The 20,342-nt window shown below is 39.7% G+C and overlaps 1 protein-coding gene across 1 annotated transcript; it reads right to left on the bottom strand.

The window, feature by feature from the left end:
- Nucleotides 1–6,093: 6,093 nt before the first annotated feature.
- arpc2 (actin related protein 2/3 complex, subunit 2) lies at nt 6,094–19,454 on the bottom strand. Its single transcript, XM_084051129.1, has 10 exons — nt 19,241–19,454; nt 17,619–17,653; nt 16,724–16,836; nt 14,245–14,290; nt 12,257–12,443; nt 11,376–11,469; nt 10,959–11,085; nt 10,464–10,564; nt 8,801–8,901; nt 6,094–6,728 (listed from the first exon to the last, which is right to left on the bottom strand). Exons 1-10 carry the CDS (start codon nt 19,312–19,314, stop codon nt 6,707–6,709), a joined length of 900 nt encoding a protein of 299 aa, XP_083907255.1. The 5' UTR covers nt 19,315–19,454; the 3' UTR covers nt 6,094–6,706.
- Nucleotides 19,455–20,342: the final 888 nt, after the last annotated feature.

Genomic DNA, 20,342 nt, shown 5'->3' with positions numbered 1-20,342 from the left:
ACAAGAACAAAGAGAAAAGAAAATCCATCTATGTTTCACCAAGTAAACTGATGCTAGCCCATAGGTGGCACTGTGGCATCGTGACTAATTGAGCAACACACTGTCATCCACTTGTCCTGTGAGATCAACATTGCATCACATAGAAAAGAAAAACGTGTGTGACAGAAATTACAAGCAAGACACACGTTTGCTTGCTTTCAACCATAAATTGGAGGAATGGCTAACTCCACACAACCTGAATTACAACTACATTGTTGTGTTTTGCTCACTTGAACATTCCTTCTTGTTCTTGCTGGCGTGAGAAACATTCAAGCAGAGAGATAAATAATAACCTCACATCAGTAGTATCAGTAATGATAGGGGACCAAACAGACTTATATAGCCTAGAGACAATGAGACGAGACGATCTTCCTCTCTGTGCAGGGGTAGGTGGTGACGCCTAATAGCCTGTTACCACTGTTTTTATTTTGTTGAACAGGCAATAATGTATCCATCCCTCCCACGCATACCCATAAAACACATACAGTAGTTGTGCTCTCATGCCAATGTGTTGCATCACTACTACGGTCATCCCATAGGTGTTTACGTAATTATAGGCTAACACTGAGTGATTCATAGTCTTGTCTGTGTGTGTTGTATTTTGTTGTTGTGAAATGGTAGGGGGTTGATATCCAATACCTAGTATCCACACCACGCACAAGATCTTGATTTCTCATAAATTAGTGTTTCACTATTGGTTGACCCTTTTGGAATACATATTCAATGGTTTTAAACTAGGTATTGACACAGACCGTGACCCTGCAAATATCATGTGTTAGGCTTCTATAGTATTTACATTGTCATAATTCAAACAAACCGATGCATTCTCCAGCAACTAAAGTATTCATATTGGTAGAACTGAAATCAAGTAAATCAGATGATTCGCTGTCACAACAAATCTATCAATAAATGCACCGAATCACTGTGTATCTGCCTGTCCGTCTGTGTGTGTGTGTCCGCAGCATATCTCAAGAAGCGTCTGACCGATTGACGTCAAACTTCTGAGATCCCCGATGTCATTATTATGATGTCATAGTACTGACGTCATAGACAGGCCTCCATGTAGCTACTATGACAATGGGTACTGCAATAGGTAGGCTACTCTGATAACGGGTACAAAAGGTATTGCATAACCAGAGGGGCATGCGTTCCCAACAGGCATCACCCTAGTTACAAATATATATACAGTAGTATAAATATTGATGCACTACAACCAGTGACATCATGGCTACATTTGCATTTAGGGGTTCACATTGGGTTAGCTTGGTCCACGAATCACCAGAGATCATTCTCTCAAAATTACTTTTTTTGTGAGCCGTACACCAAATATAATACGAATTTTAAAATAAACACTTGCATTTGACATAATACAGCACACTGAAAGTTATTCTAAGTCATAGCTAGTTCTGTTATGGGGCGGCCATAGCTGAATGGTTAGTGAGCCCACCTGGGGAGCCAGAGGCCCTGGTTGTCAGGCCAGCAATTTGTTTTGGTCTGCGGGAGCAAGTAGGTCTAATTATTATTATCATGTTAAGTAAACTATTTTAAATGTTCTAAACACTGTTTAGTGCGGCACTACTTTCTTTTTCTGTAAATAATATTTACGAGTTTCACTATTTAACAAGGCACTGCCCATAGTACCTGTCCCCACCCCTAACTCAAAAATACTGAAAATGACATGTGACATGTTGTGAGCTTGTAAATGAGCTATTTTTGCTATAATGACATGCCCAAAATAGGGACACCAGGTTGAAATTGGCTAGTCTCAACTCTTTCCAAATTAGACCTGCTGGTGTACTGATTAAAAGGTAATTTGTTTGTTTAGTACTTTAGTACCCAGATGTTTTTTGGTTTGGTTTGTTTATTTGTAATTTAACATGGTAAGTTGTGCTGCGATTAAAATAAACCGTATTACTGTAGCTGGCTATTTTGTCTAGATGCTCACCACCTGGTCTGAAATTTGACACTTGGGTGCTCAGATACTAAACCTGCTGGCTGTTATGAAATCACTTTACAAATCGTCACCTTGCTAAACTAATGGCCTAAGTCATTTTTTGAGGAAAATTATATTTTTGCCTAAGTCAGTAGACTTAGGCAAATATCATATAGTTTTGTTTTGGATCAGTTTTTTATTTTTCCTGAAAAAAATGACTTAGGCCATTAGTTTAGCAAGGTGACAAAATGACATTCCTTAGACAGTGAAATTGTTTTGATGACTGATCAAGAAATTATTACATATTCAGTCACTGGGGTTCTCTGGAAATGTCTTTTCAGGTTCCAAAAAATGATCACATCATGTGCCAAGTTTTAGCTGAGGATAGATTTTGTATTTATTGTTTTATAGGAGACATTGTCGAGTCAACATTTTGGTTTAGTTGACATTTTACCCATTTCACATTACACCTGAATGGAAATCAAATTATTTAAAGTAGCCTCTAGGTAAGAAATTAAGGAGATACGGTCTGCCTGGTGATCAAGTGGATAATGAATACAATTAATCATGTAATCATCATTTGTAGTTGGTGGGAAAATAATGCTTTTGTTATAGAATATACCTTATAGGAAACAGTTTACCTAATGACCCAGGACTCAATGGCTATGGGGATTTTGTTTTTAAACACCTTTTAAAACACTTTGGCTCCCATAGCCTACCAGGCTACCACATAACCACACAACCAAATTACAAACTACTGAATGGCTCATCAAGAACCTTAAATAACTCCAATATACTATACACATCAATTGCAGTACGTTCATCAGATAGTCTCTGTCAGGGTAGAGTAATTGTGCACTGATGGTAGATAATAGTGGTATCTGATTAAAAAAAACTGCGTGTGGATTTGCCATTATCTCTTCAAGATCAAACTAAGAACATAAGACATAATTGTGCTGTCAACAGCAGTAATGAGATCACCATTAAAGTGTAGGCACAGCAGGATCGGAGTCACGTTATTTTATTTGCCTTGAGTGTGAAATTTTGAATTGTTGACATTGTTGCATAAGCATAAGAAAACCTGTGTATGCATGTTGAATAAAGAAGTAAATAAACACACACGACCTGACATTTAGTTGACACTAAACCATGTTATTGTTTACCTTTTCACTTTAATGATATTATTGTGCAGTAGACACACAACCCAACTCCCTGAATGATATGATAGAAGCATGAATGTGTGCTGATTTTAACACATTTTAAAGGGATATTTCACTTCCAAACATGTTTGGGGTCATTTTAACTTTTGTGAGCACCCCATACAGTTCTGTTGCTTGATTCAGTATTTAGATATTTGATATTTATTATATCAGACCCTGCAGAAACCTCTTATCGCCATATTCTAACTTTTTGTGTTTGAAATTTGTGAATTTGCCCCTTCCTATACAACTCCAAACTCCATTTTAACCATAATAGATTCATCGAAAACACCCTTCCTTGTTTCTGGTGACTGATATGTCCTTCTAATGCGTGAGGGGGCCATGTTTTTTCAATTGCTTTTTTCATTTATTTAAAACTTACAATAGAAAATAGAAAATCCAATAGGAATAGGAAGGGGCGTGTCTGATAAAATGGATATCAAATATCTACATACTGAATCAAGCAACTTAAAACTGTCTGAGGTGTACACAAAAGCCTGAGTATACGTTAAAATGACCCCAACCATGTTTGAAAGTGAAATATCCCTTTAAGCTAAACAGTTCCCTGGATTTGTGCAATTTTAAATTGCACATGTATTTCATCCATTCACACAATACACAATGGTATGACACATGTCATTCTCCAACAAGTTCTTATTGCTGATGGTTGACCAAGTTGGAAGACAGTTGATATGGTTGGAATGTCCTGCACGTGGCTTGAAACTGAATTATCTTGTCCCCCCTGGGTGCTTCAGGGTTATGTTAAGTTCAATCATCATCATCTGACTGTTTTACACAAGTTTGTTGATGAATTCTTGTGTTTGACATTTTGTTGTGTGAATTGTATTCTTGAAACCATTGCAAATGAGGGCTTCCCTCTATCGATTATTAAATGAAGATTGAATTCATGAATAAATGAAAAAGCACCAAAACTTGAGGTTATCCAGACCTACTGTGTGAAGCTTTCACACAACACAACACAACAGACCTCACACACACACACACACACACACACACACACACACACACACACACACACACACACACACACACACACACACACACACACACACACACACACACACACACACACACACACACACACACACTTCACCCGCCTCACCCCTTCTCAGGTTTTCCTGGCAACCCCTTTCAGACAAAATGTTAATATTCTGATTGGTTATCAAAAATACTTCCATTCTCACGATCAGAACATTGTTTCAGTAATGTGCGTGACATTTCTCTAAGCTCAGGTCAGGTATATAAAGCTTGAGCACAATGACCAAATGTGTCACGACATATGTGGGGCTCTGAGGAGTGCAGGATGAAACTGATGCATTCGAAGAGGAAGACAACACTTGTATGATCCAGATCAGTGGAGTTCAAATGTTTTGTGCCCAAGGCACACAAAAAGGCAAGTCAAAATGTATTTTATAATATTTTCAATATGTTTGAGAAAAAAATGTAAAAACAAATGTAAAGTCACAAATAGGTAAACCAGGTTTAAAGTGGTTAAAACATTTTTCAGGGTATACAACTTGCCTCTGTATTGGGAAATGAGTACACACATAGGCTACTGAAATAGTAAATTAAAAGATCATTCATATTTTTTTGTATCGTTGTATTTTTGCAATAACAATGTGTGGTTGTCACAAAATTCCAAGGCACACTAGGACTTGTCTCATAGCACACCAGACTGTTTGGAAACCACTGATCCAGACCATGAGACCACTGATGAGGAGCTATTAAACTGATGAGGGTTCTGCTGAGGTTGCTGATGCATTCTGGTTAAGAATCACATTTTTCTAATTGATTTTATTCCTTAGTCTTAGCGCTTTCTTAGTGTTATTTTCCTAATAAAGTTGTTGTTTTCAACTCCCCCCATGTAAAGCGTCTTTGGGTACTTAGAAAAGCACTACATAAATATGAGATACTACTATTATTAAGAAATCAGAATGTGTTCTAGTTTTCATCCCCACCTGAGAGGAAGACCGTCATTAGTATGACCCCAGGCCAGGGCCATGTCTCACGGTTAATGGTATTTGATCTGTTCCAAACCACAGTGATAAACATGACCAACACATCTACATAGAAAATTGGAAGGGTGTACATCCAAGTATATACATGGGTCTGTTGATTGATTCTGTCTGGTGTGAAATTGCTGTAGAAAAGCCTTTGTGGCACCCGTCATACAAAGCAGCTGCTATGTTGTTCAGACATACATGGACTAGAACCATCACAGACACAAGAGTACACTGTGTACACCAAGAAATCAATGTGCCTAAATTACAGTGCACATATTTGCAAGGCACAGGTGATAAATAGCATAATATATTTCCTCAGGTACAGTACAGTATGTGCTATAGTCACAATAATCAAGATTATATGCTTATTCAAAAACAAGTAGTTGTGTCATAATTATCACAAATAAATACAGTTGATAACTTAACTAGATCATTCTAATACATCAGGTGATAATATAGTAGAATGATGGATTTATAAATATGGATCGGTCATTTTCGACTGGGAACACAAAAGTTGGTAATATGAAACACACACAACCAGGCTTAGCTTTCATATGAACAGCCTACTACTCTACAACAATGTTACACGGCAACTTTGCCGATTTGTTTTGACCTGAATCCTATCATTTTAATGTCTACACGTGAAAACGTGACATAGCACTTCCCAATACATTCTGTGTGTTGAGGGGTTTGCTATCTAGGAGCTGGAGAAGCCTATGTAAAAACTTCTCGTTTTGCGTAGGCTGTATTCATTGCTGGATCATCTAAATGACATAACCGCAGTCAAATTATTAAATATTTATAAATAAATTACATAAATAATATGAATTACGTATATCAATGTGTACGCAAAAGACACAAAGTGTGACACACACCATTTTACCAATGAAAGATGTGCTTCTTTTTACAAGATCAATTTATTAATTATTTTTCCAATGACAATGGTACAGACAACATGAAAGCACAGAGAGAGAGGGGGAGAGAGGGAAGGAGAGAGAGAGATTGACGGAGAGGGAAAACAGAGTTGGTATGTTGACTTGAGCAAAATGCATGGTTACTATGGTACTACTGGTTGGGGTGGAGGGATAAGGAACACCAGAGGTTGGGTCACGGTACATGATGGAGGGAGAACAGGCAAGGCAAGAGTACCAAATGGAGTAAAAGATATCGTATCAAAAAAATCTTTTTTTTGTTCTTTCATATATATATATTTATATAGGACTAATAATTCTCTTTTTAACTACCGTATGCAAAGCAAAGGAATGCCCCTTTTCATTTTTTCTCAAGCCTCAGCCTTCCCTAAGTAGAGCCAACTTTGTTTTTAAAGAAGAGCCAACTTTATCATTATTTTTGCTTGGAAATAAAACATACAAACAAAAACAAAAACAGACTGGACACGATTTGGGGACGGGGTTGGGGGCGGGGCATAAGAGCATCCTGGAATCCTGTCCGATGTGGCGTCGAGTCTCGAGGTGCGGGTCAGATTGCGTGTCATGGAGGGGGCCGTGGCCTCAGCGGGAGAATGTCTTGCCCCTGTAAAAATGAAAACATATCATTTTACTTTTACCGACTCCTTTGTACCGGTTTTCTTTTAGTTGGTGATTTACTGTGGTTGATGGTTTCAATGAGATTTTGTGGCTGATGACAAATTTCATCTAAGCGTACAGTAAAGACTTATAGGGAGATATAAGAAAAACACAATTGAAAAACATGTCTAGATGACAAGCCAGTACACGTGTAACAAAAGGCATCAAAACTCAACAACAAGAGTTTTAAATACATACAGTGAGTACACTGTGCCAAGTGTCAACACACAGAAATCCTTCCATTCTTAGGGGCCATAAGTGAAGAGCAAATATGTAGCTGCATGTCAAACACATACGTGAGACGACAGATGAAGCTATTAAATGTATTAAGTTACACCTGATACTATCTAGCATCAAAACAATACTGACCTTTTAAAGGTCACACACTGGCCTACGTTTGTTACCTGACCTCCCCCACCATCCCTAAATGAGTGTTGAGTGTTGTGCACCGAAAATAGCAGATCTACAAGCTCACTTGTAGAGCTATTTCAGGTGTGCAATCGCGTATAAATCAGGCATTAAGCCTTCTGGTGGGGGGGACTACTAAGTTAACCATACAGCTGCGGTTTATTGGACTGGACTATGGTAATTATTAGTGGAACAGATTATTTGACAATCTTCAATGTACATAATTATATTATTTAATTACTCATGTATTTACTTTTCTGCAACTCTTGCAGGATAGAAAGCACAGAAAACCAAACGTTTTGCTTTTGTTAACCCCCCAGAAATGGATACAACAAGCAGGAAATCCCCACTACCAGGCAGTTATGATAATTAATGTAATATTTTACAGCTAAACACCAAAACGCTTTTCAGTCTGCATATGCTGCCAGTTGTGGGGTTTTTCTCAGAAACATACTTCCTTGGATTTCATTATTTCAACCTGAAACCTAGGCAGTTAGTGCAGTAGGGCAGCAGTTTATAGTTACTGTAGTGGAATAGTATTACTAAATAAACATTGTTGATGCACAGGAACAAAGCTACTGTTAGGCGATACTGTTCTGGTTAAACATTAACATCTGAGCAAAGGGATTGCAATGTTCTCAGACACCAGGAGCTGGATACACCAATTGTTTTGAACTCGTAAGGATTAAATGGCGTATGTGTGTGGCCGACTCGCCCCGTGTCCCAACTTCGCATGTCTTCTGTGCAAAGTGCCTATAAAAATTCCAATCAGCCCCACTTCAAACAGTGCAACAAGTTATGCCTAGCTATAAACATCCAAACCCCCCACACCTCCAAAGCACACAGAAAGATTGCTCCCAAGACCGCAGCTGGGTTCAGAGAAGCCAGAATATGTAGCTGCACTGACTTCACTGACTTCTTACAATCCTTGTAAGAAAACAAATTAAAACAAAACACCTGACTGAGGTTATCTGACAATAAAAAAAATCAAGATGCGGTTTACTTCACAGTGCAGCTGAAACTGAAGTCAGATGCTTACGTACAGTAAATATGGAGCAATAACTTGAAATAACAAACAAGTGGTAAAATAAAATGGAGGTAAGCATTCGAGTTATGGAGACAGACTGGAACCCATCACACACACACCCTCTACCTTTGTTCGGTGGTTGGTTGGAGTTTGTTCATCACTACAAACCTTGGCTAACGCTGTAGCTGTGACTTGCATGGATGACAACCAGCTCATTTTCAATACTACAAACAAGGACTGGGCAATTAACCAGAAATATATCGAAACCGAAATGTAGAATCTCTAACCAACTTGATCTTGCTCATGTATGTTAATTGAGAAGCAGGTTTTTTTGTGATAATTCATTCATTCATTTATTATATCAATGAATTGACCCGAAAAAAATCTAATATATTTTTTATAATCAACTAAATTGATTACCACTTAAGCCCTGTATTATACAGTACAGTAGTTGTTGTGCAATGGTGGCGTAAGAAATAGACGATTTACACAAACAAGCTCAGAACTTCTGAGCTTGTACATCTGCTATTTATTTCCACCAAAAAAAAAAAAGTTGTAGTGGGGTGGATTCAGCGGCTACTTACGACATCGTCTTCATCTCCTTCTTCTCAGCGTCTGGCCGGGCTCGGTTCAGAACCTTAAGGAAATCTGAAGTCTTGGCCCTCATACGTGTGTGAATGTAGGCCTGTGGAAGGGACACGCAAACCAAACAAGTTTGAAACGTTGTGTGTGTGTGTGCGCGCAAGGGCGGTGTTGGTGAATAGTTGCTTACTGAGCTCAGTGCATAAATCGCACACTCAAAATGATAGACTAAACACACACGCCCCAATTGTTCCCTCCTTGACACATTCATTCATCCGATGAATGTGCACGCGGCCACACACACACACACACACACACGTGTCAGACAAAAACAAACAAAAGGCCAGCGTGTACACACCCAGTCTGATTATTTTCTTGTATATTTAATACATACAGTAGTGAGTGATACGTTGATTCATGTATACAGTATCTATGCAAATGAATGTTTAGTAACAGGCAAACTTAAACTTAAGGTATGATAAATGTAAAAACACATGAAAAACGTTCTTCCTTCTCCTCACAGCTACTTACTTGCACATTTAAACCACATATACCATCCTAGAGACTACAAGCCACAATTGCAGATCTGCCATTTACAGTATGTTACAGTATTTGTTTTTAGTGTCACATCGTAACATATTTTACAAACTGTACTAGGTTCCTACCGACATATCTGCCTCTGAAATGCCAATCATGCGAGGGAACAGGTTTAATTAGAGGTCTATGTCAATTGGAAGTACAGAACAGCCATTCCCCCAATCTCACTTGGACTTTCTATTGTGTAGAGGTTTCAGGAACGTTGTGAATGTGGCATGGAACGTATTATTACATTTTGGCAAGAATGGAGGCCAGCAACTCTCTTGGTTTTTACAAGAGGACGAGGAGGGGGTCAGTAATGATAAACACCTGTTTCCTGAAGCATTCACTTCACCATCTTTGATCTTAGAGACAATTAGCTCCATCTCACATACCGTACCTGTCAGCCTTGGGAATATAGTACCAATGCCTACACACTTTCTCACCACTTTGCTTTGAACGCGGTAATTTAGTTCTTAGTTATAGAACAATCAATTTTTTTTCTTTTCTGATTAATACAAATGTTGTGAACGATATCACAATACCCCCCCCCATCAGAATCATGCAGTCCTAATACACATGTATGCCTATTGTCTTAACCCATTCCTATTCTACAAATGCCTTCTAAATCAGTAGTTCTCACACTTTCAAGATTTTTCAAATATGTCAAAAAACAGCAGATGTACAAGCTCAGCGTGTCACTTTGTGCCGCACTGTGAGCTTGTATATCTGCTATTTTTGAATAGCCAACGCTAAAATTTTAAATGACACAGATGCTTTCCCGGTTTTAATGGGTTCATTTATACAACAGAGTAGACGTAAACTAAGCCAGTGGTTCTCAAACTGGGGTCCAGGGACTCCAAGGGGTCCTTGAGGAGATATGGGTCTGTAACTCTGGGGGTGTAAAAATGGGTCCATTTGGTTTCCATTCGTACACTCCCAGAGTTAGGATTTTATTGTGTAGTTTGGGGTCCCAGAAACAGAACATTTTAATAAATGGGGATACTTGGCCTCATGCATATCCAACTGGGAGTCCATGACAATGTTTTAAGTTTGAGAACCGCTGAACTAAGTATTAAGCAGCCTCACCTTGGAGCACTTTATATGGTAGTGCAGATAGTCCCTGAAGGTGTGGATGAGGTTGATGGTGTTGTCTCTGGCATTGGCATTGGTGTGACGAGGGAACAGCACTGGACCAACAGAGAGAAAACCAGGAGGTTTATACGTTAGTATAAAATAAATTAAGACAAGAAAATAGTATACAGTAGCATATAAAATGAGACAAAACCATAAAACATTTTTACAGGGGGGTTAAAATAAACCATACTTAAACAATCCAAATAAACATGGTTTTCTTTTGTTAATGTAGGATCTTTTGAGAGCGAGCTCTTGACACAGAATGCACAGGAAAGCATTATGTGAGACTTTCATATATCCATGCTAAATAAAACAATAGGACTGAGGTTATCAACCGGGTTCAGTTGCCCTTTAATGTTGGTGGTTCTACCCGTAATGTACAAGACTGACCTATCCAATGTTATCTCTTTATGGTTGGTGGCTCTAACAGTTAATTAAAGGACTGACCGAAGGTGATGTATCCAATGTTATCTCCCACAGCAGCATCTGTGTCTTTGAGCTCCAAAGGGGGCTCCCGGTGGCTGAACAGCACCTGTGGGGCTGTGTGGCTCGCTCTCCGGCCCTCCTTGAACTCCTAAACACACACAAAGATATGCACACGCGTGAAAAGATAGGAGCGATGTTTGACATACTAAGAGAAGAATCTCTCACCCCCCTGCCCCGAAATAAAATGGGCCTTTATCTTGCAAAAGAAAAACCTCAAAAGCCTCATTTCGTGATAGTACACCAGTTCCCAGTCACCCGCTATACACCTGTACAAATTCAGACGAGTGTAACTAAACATAGACCCTAAGCTTGGACAAATAAGGTGCGATCGGGTTTCGCTCCAGCCTCGGCGACCAGACCATTAGACGACCCACTGACCTGCATGAAGACTTTGCCGATGATGACATCATCATCGTCTTTGAACACCGTGCTGAACACCACCGTCACTCTGTCTTTCTTGGCCTCCACGTACCTGAGGACACAACATGTCAATGATTTGACCTCCATTGATAAAAGGATTAAGGTAAGAATGAAAATTAAGGGGCAAAAGGTTTAGTCTAAGGTCAATCTGGTGAGAGACTTTTAAGCAGGTTGGTCAACATCTTAACTGCACTTTCCTTAAGCTAGTCATGAATGTTTAGACAAAATTAGAAAATAATTGGCTTTTAGACGTCAACCTGAGTTTTCGAGTGGAGTGCAATGCTATGACGTCAGTTAATGACGTTATCTATGCTGTAGGACTCCATATTTGGGCATGGTTTCAGCCCAATCAGACCACAATTAACATCCATTATAAAATAAAAAGTTAAATATAATCTTTAAAAAAATCACACCCAGTGTGAAGTGAGCGATGCTATTTAAAAACAACAGTGGTCTTCACAGTGATGGAAGCTCACTTAAAAAAAAAAGTATATTTTTTTAAGTGAGTGGTGCTATTTATGAGTTATTAATTTCATCATGCGTCTCGCTAGCCAATCACAGTACGTCACAGCCAAGTCAGCCAATCACAGTACAGCGAAAGACAAATTTTCACGACGGAAAGAAAAACTTTCGCCACGGATGGGTCCCAAACCCACTTATAGGAGCGGCTACACCGCCCAAAAACACATAATGTGAAAACAACAACAACAAACGTGTACGGGTACCTCCTCAGCATAATTTGGTGCTTATCAGTAGACATACAAACGTGCCAAAACATAATCACTCCCCGTGTCAAATGTGTCTTCTCTTTTTGTACAGGCACAGGAATAGACACCTACATGGACTCGTCGTCTCTGTAGTGGACCACGGCTCTGGACGAGTCCTCCTTGCCCTCTTCCTGGAACGTGAAGTATTTCTCAAAGACAGAGGCGAAGCAGTTCCTCTTCAGCATGCCCGCTTGGTGGATGACCTCCTCCTTGTTGGCTGGCACGGCGTCCAGGTCGAACAGCAGGGACACATTGTAGCCTGAGAAAAGAATCAGGTAAAGATGATGAGGACACATTGTAGCCTGAACAAATTGTAGCCTGAACAAATAATAACCAGTTAATTGAACTCTGAGTGTGTACACATTTACAAATTCACAAATGGACCCTTACAGGTCCATTTGGTTACATTTTGTACATACAACTACAACTCTCAGAGTTGCAAACCGATAAATTAACACAAAGTATTTAGTGTATAGGGTTACTTTTAACAGAATATGAATAGATACTACAGTTTAGTACAAAATGGCACTGAAAAGGTATAGGCTGAAGCCGAGGCTTATTATGACTACCCTATAAATAAATAAACTTGAACCTTGAACCTATTTGAAGAGTAACTCAAATCAATCACAAAACTAAAAAAAACACAGTTTAAAATTGAGGAAGTTGTCTGATAAGATATTACAGTCAAGTTAGAAAAAAGGAACAAACAAGATGACATCACACAGCACTGCAATGAAGCAGTGGATTTAAACTGCGACATAAACGGTTTTACATGAAAAGCCTCCCTTTTCATATCTGCATGATACCACCATAGGGTATCACAATGATGTATTAGATTAGATTCCACTTCATTGATCCCTTCATTGATCATAAATACATTCTTTTTTTAGGAAGTCTTTACAAGGTTTCACGTCCATCTCTATCGTCAGATTCAAATCCATAATGTTGTCATATTAGCACAGTTTTTATTTTCTTTAACACCAAGTGAGTCGTTTTGCCATGTCTCCTCTTGTCAAAACACAAACTCTGTAACCAACACAGGTTTGTAGCGTTTTTCGATGAAGCTGCCCGTTGACAGAGACGAGCTTGTTCATTTATCATTCCATGTATCTCGGAAGAAAAGGCTGGTTTTAATTAAAACAGCAGGTGTGGGGGTCAAATGTTTCGATATTCACGCTTTGTAAACAACACACTGTGTGAGTGTCAGTGAAATCTATTAATGTTTTTTTTCCTCTTAATAAAGTTGGTTCCTTCCTTTTAGGTAAAGCGACTTTGGGTACTTAGAAAACAACTATATAAATCTGAGCCATTATTATTATTATAAATCTGATCTCCTCCTTGTTGTTAAGGTCAGCTCAGAGTAATTTCCTTTGCTGATCTTTTGCCTTGTATAATTCATTTTGTGTTCGATGTGTACAACTACAGCAGCCACTAGCTGCTATAATACATGCGTATTGTTATACTATAAACACAACACATGCTACCGCAATGGCCGAGTTGCCTACAGAACCCTCCACAGTGCAACGCTATGTGATGTTGATTCTCATCTGAGCCCAGTGCATGACTCCATATGTAAACAAACATAACATTATGTTAAGTCACATTATTATATGGCTTATTACCAATACTGCAACACGAATGATTTAGCGCAGTCACGCAAGCAAACACGACAATATTGACAGTGGTTGCTGTAGGCTATTTTTCATTTTCCAGCATGTCTCTCGTAATGATGTGTAACATGTTCAGTCGATCCTCATAAAATCTAACCGGTTTAAGCTCCTACACTGAACCGGGTAAACCGGAAATCAAAACAAGATGTATTTGATGACAAAGGTGACAAAGGCTTCACTGGGTGAACTCACAGGCTCAAAGGCACCAACCATGACAGACTGTCAATCAACCAATTAAGCTGTGCATTAAGCCATGTTGGTTGAATGCCTTTGATGATGGGTGAACGCTGGAAGAACTCGCTGGGGAATCTCTTTCATGCAAAAAACAAACAAACAAACTATGCTGAATGCTGTGTTCAGTGGGGGGGGGTTATCTGCACACCAACTTACTTGACTCTGGAGCGACAAGGTATGTTCCATAGACCCTCTTCAGGAGCTGAAATGACAGGAGTAACACATTTTATTTCAATGTGCACCTTTCTGAAGTTGCACAGAGTTTACAACAGGTCTTGCAAGAAGATCAATGGAACCAAGAAAAAATAGGAAAACACAGCCATTACAGAAAACATATTAACAAATAAAATGAAAGAACATTAAAGGGCAACTTTGCCTATTTCTAACCTGAATCCCATCATGCTACCGTGAGGAGAACGTGTGAAAATGTGACATAACATTTGCCGAAGCGTTGTGTCTTAAGAGCTCGCTTATATAAAAGCCTATAAAAAGGTAGGCTGATGGAGTCATGAGAATGGTCTCTCCCCTCCTCTGGCTCATATGGGGCTGAGAGGGTCTGTGAGGTTTTGCAGGACAAAACTTGAGTAGCACTTGAAAAAATACTTCAAAACGGAAATATCTATATTAAAAAAATCGAATCCAACCTACAGTAGTAGCCAATGTGTATTTCAACATTGCTGGCGTGGTACTACAGTGTTTTAAAAGCCCACTGTATGTGGACTCACAAAGTGCATATTAGGATCACAACATCCTGTTCTCCCACTGGTTCTCAACATAGCTAAATGACTGATAGTTAGGAGCCAAATGGACCCTTAGAGATCTATATTATAGACATTTCTGTAACTTCTATATTCGGTATCAATGAAAACAAAACATACATATACTACGGTAGGTCAAGTAAGGTGAACTATCCACTTTCACATGAGATGGGTTACTGAGAGGATTTAGAGACATGATGAATACAGGGGTCATGTGTCCGCATCTTAAAAAGGCAAAAAGCCAGCAAGACAAACTTGCCCTACCACAATAGGCTTGTCTATTAGAGGCGGGTTGTGTTGAGAAGATAATTGCAGCTTGGCTCGGATGAAAATAGACAATCGCTACCTGTCACTGTGGAATGACATCGCTAAGCTAGGTGGTATCATGCAAATCAGGCGGAGGTATGGAAGACATGCAGCTCTTGAGAGATGTCAGGTGAAAAACGTATTTAAATGATTCACTCTTGCTCCAGCCTGCCCAAGCAGAACACTAGCCAGCATTATCTTTCTGTGGAAGTGAATGCATCTTGATAAAGACTGCACACACGCACAGATAACACAATGGTTGACATATCAGTTGCTTAACAGGAAGCCTTCTAGTTCTTAACAACATCTGGATTGCTCTCTCCCAAAGCTAACTCTCAGTGGTGGACAGTAAAAGTACCTTTACTTGAATACTGTATTTGAGTACATCTATACTTAAAAGACTATTTGTATTGGATACTTGTGACTTCGACTCGACTACATTTCTAGAAGGGAAAAGAGTACATTATGAATTAACCACTAAAGCAGAAAATCATTTTTTTATGTCTGCATTTCAATACAGTAATGCATTCATATAAAAAAAACAAAATGCAATTTGTACTTTTGAATACTTAGTTCAATGTTGACTGAACGTCTTTCACTTGTAGTGGAATAATATTTGACCAGGAGTATCTATACTTTGACTTTGTACTGGGGTTGAGTAGCCTACTTGTCCACCACTGCTAACTCTGCATCCTGTCTGGTCAACGGCTTCCTTTTCATGCAGGCTTCTTGGTACTGCTGAACCCCATGCATCTCTCTGTCTGCACTCGTAGAATTTGAGCGACCGAGGAGGGCAGTGGTCCACTGGATGGCAGCCAAGGCACTTCATTCAGCAGCGGCGGGTGGCGCTACGGCACAGTCAGCACTTCCTCACTTTGGCTGACTCACAGAGCATACTTCCTGTTTTCAGCAGAGGCTTTATCTCCATACAAGGAGAAGGAGCGTGTGTGTGTGTAAGAGGGTGTGTGTGCCGACATATTCAGCTTTTCTGTAGCTTTACTCATGTGAGGTTTTACATTTATTAGCGACAGCAGGGGTTCTGCCTTTAGGACAGCAAAAACCCAAATACATTCTCTCATGAAACTATCACGTGACAGACGGATTTGAACCACACTGGTTGGCGTACAGGAAACAGGACTGCGTGTAAGCATGTATGTGTGAATAAGAAAGAGCACGTGCACACACTTCTTGTGTGAGAAAGAGAGTAAAATACATCTGTATAAATATGCGTGTGTGTGTGTGTGTGTGTGTGTGTGTGTGTGTGTGTGTGTGTGTGTGTGTGTGTGTGTGTGTGTGTGTGTGTGTAATCACTTCCCACAAGATTCTCACACACACACACACACACACACACACACACACACACACACACACACACAGTGGGAAGTGATTGCAAGAGCAGCCTGGCTCAAACATGTCTGCTTCTGTCTTAACTTGTATAAAAAACATGTCTATGAGGAACAAGACCCTACAGACACAGCCCATTTGGGAAATAGACCTCAGGGTATGTACAAAAAAAACACCAAAAAATATGTCTCCCACCCTCATTGTGTGTATGGGTGTACTTCTCTCACCTCGTCAGCCCCGTGCTCCTGCAGCTCCTTGTAGAACTTTAGGGAGATGCTGACCATCACCTTGGTCTTTTCCCCGTTGGGGTTGGAGATGTGGTACAGGACGCCATCGAAGTCTATGGCCAGGAGAGAAATGCTTAGGATCTACTGTCATATAAGGCGTACGGTCATCTATAAAGGTCTACTGGTCATCTATGAGGCTGAGCCCAGGGCAGTAACTGCTGTATCTTTTATAACCACTTAATCTCTATATCTCTGCTGTCGGGCAAAAACTAGCTATGTCCAAAATATTAACGTTTTTAGAACAACACAATACTGCCTCATCAAAGTTGATATGGTGACATTGTCAGATACTTGCATGTGTTCTTATATTATCATCACTTTACTCAAATACAGCAGTTTTTTTTTCCCGTCTGACTTCGTCATTCTAATCAATGATGGACAAAACAACAATCTCCACAAGTTGGAGTTGGGTGGTTTGAACGACAGTTTGAAGATCCAATGGAGTTAGGAGGTTTTAGTCAGAAGCGCTTTTTAATACTTTTCATTGGTTCAATATTTGTAAAACCCACACACAGACGTAAAGGGTGTTCAATAGCACAGATTTATTTAAAAAAGTTAAAAAGTTGAAAAATGTAGAGGTTTCTGCCCCACAGCGACGATATACTTTGTTAACCCGAGTCCCTCAGGAGTCTATACTAGGCTCCGTCCTCGTTTCCCTTTACACTCAATCTTGTCGCCGAAATAGCTGATCAACAAGCTCACAACGCGTTGCATTGCAACACCTTATGAGCTTGTAGATCTATTTTCACAGACCACACAATAGGGACGCAAGGGTTCAAGAGGTTAAATATCAGTCAGATATTTCACATTAATACAGGTCTACATATGACCTCACCTGCAAAGGTCACCTCCACAGCCTCTGGTTTGGTTCTGCCAAGAAGAAAACACAGTTTGATGTAAAGAACAATGAAACACTGTCATTGGTCACAGAAACTGATGCACACCGTATTTGAATGTACTTGAAAGCACTAAGTCTGTACTTATTTCACGTTTTTACTGCACTATGTAATTGTACAGTAGTGACAGTACGTATTTTTTTATGTGCCAGCTGGCATGTCCAAGACAAGTTTCCCTAAGGGGTAAATAAAGTAACCTTCAACCTCAAGAAACCCACTGTTATTTTGAAGTCATGAAAGTTATTGAGCTATTGCTTAACCACTTTCAACCTAGCGCCCCTACTTGGGCACATAATAATTATAGGTGAAAATTTCCCCAAATTTTCTAGGATGGCACATCTACAACCAGCTCTATGGTATGCGTTTTGAACTTGTAGAATATTTAACTAAACTTTCAAGCATATATACTGTATACACTGTGTGTGTGTGTGTGTGTGTGTGTGTGTGTGTGTGTGTGTGTGTGTGTGTGTGTGTGTGTGTGTGTGTGTATATATATCAGGGGTAGGCAACCTTATTGGCACAGGGGTGGCACAGTGAGAGTTTTTTTTCTTTTAAAATTAAATATTAAAAAAATGTTTAATCAGTTAAATGAAGTCCCCCTCAAACCTATACACAAATGACATCCTGCACATAATTCTACTTTCATTCTACAAATAATTACATCCTGATGTGAAAGAAAATATTTCGTCTGTGTGTGTATATAGCCAACTTTTTAGATGTTTTATGTTTTAGATGTTATTCATAAATCTGCAAAACTGGTGCAGATACAGTACTGTTGAGACTTGCCCAGTTTGTAGAGCTCCAGTATATTAGCAATGGCTTGCAATGACTTGACCCAGGAATGCGGAAGGACGCCGCCGGGGGAAAGGGCGATGTCTTGGGCTCTATACGTTATAGTCTGGCCACCGTGGCACAAACAACACTGGTGCATGTACAGTACAGTGCTTTATGTAGTGTTACACAGATGAATGGCACTTAATTCATGATCGCTTTACAGCAGCTGGCCAAATGAGAAATATAATGACATGATGTTGTATAACAGTAACTGAACTGCAGGTAAACCAGAGGCAGTTCTCTGCTCATAACATCTAGTTCACCAGACAGTGGGGAGAAGTTAGAATCACCACTAGATCTCATTCAATGTGGAATAATAAACCTGATCAACTGAGTTGTTTAAACGTGGGTTTGATTGATTGATTTTTTTTAAATCACCAACAGAGACACAATACATACACAACTGATCACCCAGTTAGCATGTTAGCTCGCTAGCTAGCCTGTTAGCATCAGCATCATCAGACACACCCCATCTATAGGTGTATGTGTGTATGTGTGTGTTGGCTAATATAGTGGTGCCTGTTCCACCTGTATAGTCTCTTTTTTAAATGATCAATTACAACCCGCAGCAAACATTCATGCACGGCTATAGCCCAGCGGGTTTTCCTCCTGTCTGTCAGCCCCGGTTGCCGTCCAGTTAGACGGCTCGGCTTACTAGCCATGCTAGCCGACGTTAGCATCGATGCTAAAGCGTCTGGAAACGAAAAAAAGCCACTGTGTCTCTCACCCGTTGGAAGCGGCGTCAAACTTTAGCGTCAGCGTCTCTTCTATGATCCGGTTGTTGATTTCTAACAGAATCATCGCAGCGGCCGCAGCGGGTCGTTTATGGTCTTGTTGTTTTGTATGGTTATTGTAGCTTCTTTTGTGTCAAATTTCTCTGCCAAAGATTTTTTTTCCCCTTCCTTGACAGACCCGCTTCCGCCAAGGCTTCCTCCTGACACTTCCGCGTGTCTCACTGGGGCACGTGACCTGAGCGTCAGCCTGGGGGTTCCTCAATGGTTCCCCACCCTAGAATTAAAGAGCTAAACATGTTACATTATATCAATAATGTATGATATATATTTATATATAATATATAATAATATTGAAAAGGTTGAGAATCACTGTGTCAGTGATGTGAGTGTGACTAGACAGTGATTCTCAACCTTTTTAATATCAATGCACTAGCACAGTGGTTCTCAAACTTTTTCATGTCAAGGACCCCCAAATTGTCACTTATTAGCCCGCGGACCCCCATTTGACAAGATATGCAAAAGGACCCCCATAAGAGAAGATTTTTACGGCTCTAGCAGTGATTCTCAACCATTTTCATTACAGTACCCCCAGTTTGACATGCATTATTAGGCTACGGAGTACGGACCCCCATTTAATGGCATTTATATCTCTTGGACCCCAATTCAAATTGTAAAATCAATGTTAATGTAACTCTGAGAGTAACGGGTCCATTTGGTTCCATTTGTTACACTCTCAGAGTTACAGACCCATATGGGTCCATTTGGTTCCTATCCATCATTTAGCTGGGGACCCCCTGGAACTCCCTCAAGGACCCCTGGGAGTCCCCAGACCCCACTTTGAAAACCAATGCACTAGCATCAGGCCACAGACACCAATTTGATTTATTTTTATTTTATCTCTGGGACCTGAATGATATGCTTCCATATCTGAGAGTGTTCCATTTGTACACTGTCAGAGTTAAATAAACACTCAGGAGGAGGATTTTACAGTGTAGATTCAAGCAAATATATGCCATTATTCATATTAAATGCCAATTTTGAAAATTCAAATTAGATTAGAGAAATGCTTTTTAATCCTCAGATAATTAACGCATT

Source organism: Gymnoscopelus microlampas, assembly GCF_963454915.1.
Source record: "Gymnoscopelus microlampas genome assembly, chromosome: 24".
Taxonomy (NCBI): domain Eukaryota; kingdom Metazoa; phylum Chordata; class Actinopteri; order Myctophiformes; family Myctophidae; genus Gymnoscopelus; species Gymnoscopelus microlampas.
This window is presented reverse-complemented; position numbering and strand designations above follow the sequence as displayed.